The sequence below is a fragment of the Suricata suricatta genome, chromosome 6 (assembly GCF_006229205.1).
Source record: "Suricata suricatta isolate VVHF042 chromosome 6, meerkat_22Aug2017_6uvM2_HiC, whole genome shotgun sequence".
NCBI lineage: Eukaryota > Metazoa > Chordata > Mammalia > Carnivora > Herpestidae > Suricata > Suricata suricatta.
Window position 1 is genome coordinate 142344217 of NC_043705.1, and position 6088 is coordinate 142350304.

The 6088-nt window shown below is 48.4% G+C and overlaps 1 protein-coding gene across 1 annotated transcript in view; it reads right to left on the reverse strand.

Moving 5' to 3' along the window:
- The window catches only part of MTRR (5-methyltetrahydrofolate-homocysteine methyltransferase reductase), a 28570-nt gene that overhangs the window by 21643 nt on the left and 839 nt on the right, over positions 1-6088 (reverse strand). Inside the window, exons 3-4 of the mRNA XM_029941288.1 lie at positions 4969-5122; positions 2898-3015 (exon numbers count right to left, since the gene is read on the reverse strand). Coding sequence (XP_029797148.1) covers positions 2898-3015; positions 4969-5122 — 272 coding nt within the window. The remainder of the gene's footprint in view (positions 1-2897; positions 3016-4968; positions 5123-6088) is intronic.

Below are 6088 nucleotides of genomic sequence, written 5' to 3' on the forward strand. Positions count from 1 at the left end.
CATCTGACTTCAGCTCAGGTCATGATCTTGCAGTTCGTGAGTTGGAGCCTCGTGTTGGGTTCTGTGCTGACAAGTCAGAGCCTGAAGCCTGCTTCGGATTCTGTGTCTCCCTCTCTTTCTGCACCGCTCCCACTCATGCTTTGTCTCACTCTCAAAAAATGAATGTTAAAAAAAACAAAAAAAAAACCAAAAAACAGAAGAATGAATGGATAAGAAACAGGGCATTGGAACCTTGGAAATAACCTCTTTCTCATTTTTAATCACAACTCAAAGGTCATATCTACTAAACTCTAAATTTTTTTTATCGTTTATTTTTGAGAGAGAGAGAGTGTGTGTGAGCAGGGGGAGGGACATAGAGAGAGGGAGGCACAGTATCTGAAGCAGGCTCTAGGCTCTGAGCTGTCAGCACAGAGCCCAACGCGGGGCTCGAACCCATGAACCTCGAGATCATGACCTGAGCTGAAGTCAGACACTTAACCAACCGAGTTACCCAGGTGCCCCGATATCAATTAAATTCTAATTCATAAAGTGAAATGACAGAAGGCATATTTCAGACCTTGGTCTTGTTAGGACTTGGCTACAATCTCATCAGGTTCGTCAGGTGCTCACAGTCAACAGCTCAACCTCTGGTTCCAGGGTCCACACCCATCCCTCAGAGCCTCTGGCAAAGCACATGTATAAACTCCGAGTTCAAAGCCGGCAGCTCCGTCCAACACGCCGTTCTCACAGCTCAGAGACACCGAGATGATGACACTGCCAGCGGAGCACTAGTGTCCACAGAGCACTGACCCCAGGGTGGACCTTTTTCTAAGAGGACAGACAGCCTGCATCAGATCACCCACTCCTCCCGAAAAACTCCCTCCACGCACACCATTATCTCCAGCTCCCAGAGGGGAAGACCGAAGCATGAAAAGGGGAAGTAACATGACCAAGGTTTCAGTCACCGGAGGGGCGGGCAGTCCCGGACCTGGACCTCACTCTGCGTTCTGAACCCCGTCAGTGTGGCGGCGGGTACACCTGGCCAGCGCATCTTCTTGAAAACAATGTTAGAAGAGGGTAAATTCAAGCGAGGTAGCAAGGTTAAAAATTTAAGAGATGCAGGCTGATGACATACCCATTTAAGAATTCTAACACTCAAGGGGCGCCTGAGAGGCTCAGTCGGTTAAGCGTCTGACTTCAGCTCAGGTCATGATCTCACGGTTCGTGGGTTCGAGCCCCGCATTGGGCTCTGTCTGGGCTGACAGCTTGGAGTCTGGAGCCTGCTCCCGATGCTGTCTCTCCTTCTCTCTCTTGGCCCCTCCCCCACTCCTGCTGTGTCTCTCTTGAAAATAAACATTAAAAAAAATTTTTTTTTAATTTTAACATGCGACCCAATAAAAAATCAGGGAAACAAAGCCCCTGACCAGAAGTAAAATATGGACTCAGTGAAAGGCCTGATGGCTTCTATAAGAAATTAGCAAGTAAATGGCTCATATGAGATGGACACTTAATACATTTAATGGCAACTGGATTCTGGCAAAAACACACGCACACACAAAAGGAAAAAAAAACATGAAAAAATCAACGTAAAGGGACAGAACTAAAAGGTGACCACGGAAAGCAACACAGTCGGGCTCTGTCACAACCAAGGATGTGTGTGCTGGAATCTGGAAACACCCACGGGGTTGCAGCTGCAGAAAATGATGGAGGAAGCTGATCTGAAGGGGGGGCACGTGGAGAGAAGTGCGTCGGGCACACTCGTGGCAAGTGGTAGTATGCAGATAAGACATTTGCTGAACTTGTCATTATTCCTAAAGAAAAATCGAGTGAGTGAGAATATATGCACCAAGTAGGAAAAGGTCAAGTGGGTACGCCATTATCTGGCTAAAATAGCCCAAGGCTAAAAACTAAGGTGGAGCTCGGCATCTATAAGATCTTTGAATAAGCACATTAAGAGGACCTGAGACATTGAGGCTCATGGATCAAGAAGATGTGGTTTATCTATACAATGGAGTCCTACATGGCAATGAGAAAGAATGAGATCTGGCCATTTGTAGGAAAGTGGATGGACCTCGAGGGTGTCATGCTAAGTGAAATAAGTCAGGCAGAGAAGGATAGATACCATATGTTTGCACTCATAGGTCTAACAGGAGAAACCTGACAGGGGACCATGGGGAGAGGAAGGGGGAAAGACAGCGGGGGAGAGTGAGGGACACAGATCAAGGGAGACTACTGAATACTGAAAAGGAACCATGGACTAAAGGGGGAGGGGGAGGGAAGGAGGGGGTGATAGTCATGGTGGGGGGCACGTGTGGGGAGAAGCACTGGGTGTTACATGGAAACCAATTTGACAATAATTTATTATTTAAAAAAAAAAGAGGACCTGAGAGAAGGCACAGAGGGTGAAATACTGGATTGTAAAAATGAGAATAATCTAAAGGAAACAGGAACTCTATCTCTGGCCGGCATGGTAGGGAACGGCCATTACGATGGTAAGGGAGAGAGCCTAGGCACAGGGCATGCTGGGAAGGCCTCCGGTCTGCATGTGCTCCCTGCTGGTGGCGCGTGGCCTGCCAGGGCCCTCCCCGTGAGGATCTGCACGCAGTGACCGTGTGCACAGCAGAGAAGCACACACGCATGCTATCGAAGTTCCTAAGGAAAGTGTGGACTTTGGCAAAGACCTACACACTCAAACATAACCGTCGCTGGCGTATCTTCCCCTATTTCTCCCATTAGCAGGGACGGAGATAAAAAAGAGCGGAAACAGCAGAAAAAGCTGAGAAAACAGAAGTATCACTTTTAAAACAAAAGCTTCAGTGCTAAATCAAAAGTCATCACATTTTAGAAACTCCCAGCCTTTGACCAAGCGCTGCGGAAGGCCGTGCGGAAACGGCAGGCGAGAAGCAGGATGCCCTTACCCCACACAGTCGTCCGCGTGCCCAGTGTCGTAGAAGTGCCGGGCACCAAGCTCCTGGAGCCGCCTGTCGATGACTTTCCCGCCGTTACAGAAGTACGTGTACTCAGAGTCACCCAGCCCTGAGCGCCCAGACAGGTCATTAGTGCACAGTCCGATTTAAGGAAGACACAGAGAACAGGTAAGTAAAATATTTAAAACAACAGCCCGCACACTGATTAACTAATAAATAATATAGCGTCACATTTTCTGAGGTTTTCCTGAGTGATACTAAGCATGCAAATAATTGCCTCCTATCTTACAATGGTAAAGTAGACACATCGAAACAAGAACAAATACTTCTTGGCCAATGCTAACAGAAATAATTCCACATTTTTGTTTCCATAAATCTGTAAGAATGTGGAAACCTTAGGGGTGTCTGGTTGGCTCAGTCGGTTGGGCATCCGACTTCGACTCTGGTCATGATCTCACCGCTCATGGGTTCGAGCCCCGCATCTGTCAGCTCAGAGCCTGGAGCCTGCTTCGGATTCTATGTCTCCCTCTTTCTCTCTGCCCCTCCCCCACTCATGCTCTGTCTCTCAAAAATAAACATTAAAAAACAACTTTTGAATATGGAATCCTTAAAACAAGAATTAGACGCGTTTAAAAAAACATAACATCTGCCTGTGCAGACTTTTCTGATCTAGCGAGGGGTCTGCAAACTTCAGTGTGTGGGCCAAACACCACTTGCTGTCTGTTTTTATATAGGGTTGTCCCCAAAGACTGCCAAGTCCATCCGTTCACATAGCGTTCACAGCAGCCACCGAGCCACAACAGCAGAGGTAAGGAGCTGTTATAAAGGGCACGTGGTCCACGAAGCCCAAAATATTTCCCAGCTGGCCCCTTCCGGACTGTCCTGACCCCTAACCCAGAGCACAGACAGGTAACATATCATCATTTGCCAGGTTTCTGTCCGAGGTAAATTAGGGCTACGTCTATGTTTTCTGGTAAGAAAATGGACTAACATTGTCATACCAGGTTAAAAATGTGAAATTAAAATGGCCAATTTCTCACTTAATCATCTCCATGCACCTTCCCACCAAGAACATGGGGAGCTTTCAGAGGGCGGGAAGAGCATAAATGGCCTAGGAATGACTGGAATGGGTAGAAAGGGCTTCAGTCTTTACTTCTGTTTGAGAATTTTTTTTTAAGCAACACATGTTCATTCTTGAAAAGCAAATAGAAAAACATGAGTAAAAAAAATGTAAATCCTCTAAAATACCCTCTTATTCGAATAAGTCAGCGTCATAAGCTCAAATTTCTAATCAGTCACTTAGTGTAATCCACCCTTTCGAGATACCCTTCCCCAAATAATTCTCAAAGAGCATTCAAAGAACAATACAGATGACAGGCCAGGAATACGGGCTCTGACTTCTCTCTCTGGTGTCCTATCTGGCTGAGCGGGTCTTTCGGATCCTTTCTCTTGGTTTTTTAACCTCTACTTCACAGAGCTTTATGCCAGTGCTTCCTAACCTGGCATACGTTAGGCATCACCGGGGAGCTATTACAAACCACCGAAGCCAGGGCCCCACCTCCGCACAACTAATTAAGTTAGAATCACTGGAGGTGGGCCCAGGCCACAGAATTCAAGGAAAACTCTGCTAGCTGATCCTAATCTGTGGCTGAGATTAGAAATTATACTAGGGGAGTGATTCCCAGGGAAATGAGATCGACCTGGGCGCTTGGTTTAAAAACACAGGAAAACGATTAAACAGCATTCAGAGTTGCTCCTTCAGGGATTCTTTTTATTTGTAACCAGGGCTGGGGTGGAGACCAACCGCTGATGGTTTGAAAACGGTCCCTGCTTCCACCGAGGCGCTGCTGTGGGCTGAAGGCAGGAGAGGCATTTGCACAACGCAGCACAATATTTACACTTCTGAGTTTTACATGTTTCTATAAAAGACACAAAATAAAACAAGACACACACGAAAAAAACCCTCAGTAACTCTGCACCCTGGTTGTGAAGGTTACGTTCAGATACCAGGACTCAAACCTGTGATAACTGAGGGGAGACAGAACAGAAGCACAGTCCGTACCCAGCAGGCCGTACCGCAGGTGAGCAAAGAAATCCACCGGCAGCGCCCTGTCCTGGATTTTCTTAACGAACTTGCGAGCGGTGTCGGGCGGGTCGCCGGTGCCCGTGGTAGAGACCACGACCACGAGGGGCGCCGTCTCGGTTCTTAGATCGTACTGGAAGGCGAGGAAGGCACGTCAGGGATCTACAGCTGTATGCGGTGTCCACTTAACGCGGCGGCCAGGCAGCCGGCTCCTCCCTCTCCTGAACCAGTCACCTGTACCGCGTGGCTTAACGGCAGAGAGGGTGCGGAGCACGGTCAAGGTGGAGAAGGAGCACGTCCTGCTCCTCAGACACCAGGGAGCCTGGCTAACTCCTCCCTCCCTCAGGGGTCCAGGGAGCTGGGAATGGCGTCAGCGGTAAACCGAGCTCTTCTGCGTTTCTTCACCCTAATTCTCACCTAAATTTAAATATTCCAAGAAGAGCACTTCACCAGCCATCTCTACCTGACCCCACGAGCTCAACTGCGCATGTGGATCATGGAGGCCGCTTCTAAGGCAGGACACGGGATCTGAGCTTCTAAGGCAGGACACGGGATCTGAGCTTCTAAGGCAGGACACGGGATCTGAGCTTCTAAGGCAGGACACGGGATCTGAGCTTCTAGGGAAGGACACGGGATCTGAGCTTCTAAGGCAGGACACGGGATCTGAGCCAACATTTTACCAGGCAACCCAATGCTTACAGGACGCGGCACAACTTGTGTGCTAAACTTCTACAGTCTGTGAAAGTAACTCCACTTTGAAGAAAACAACCATGACCTAGAAGTAGAAAGCTATCTGTTTGAACTTGGATCAGGAACAGGTGGGGAGGTCACTCAGCTGGGAAGGCACCGTGACTAACACAGCACTAAAATCAGAACACAGGCTACTCCCCCAAGTTTCAAGTGGCTGCTGACTTAGGGGGTGAGGTGACCCCTAGGGGCCAAGTTGGGGCTAGTTATGTGGTGCGGACAACTTTGGTTTTGTTTGTAGCAACAGACTCAGGTTATGTTCTATCATGCGGCAATGCCACTATGCAGTAACCGTAGGATTACAGAACCTGCTGATGGGCCGTGTCCCCCAGGACCCCTGTCGGGTGACTGA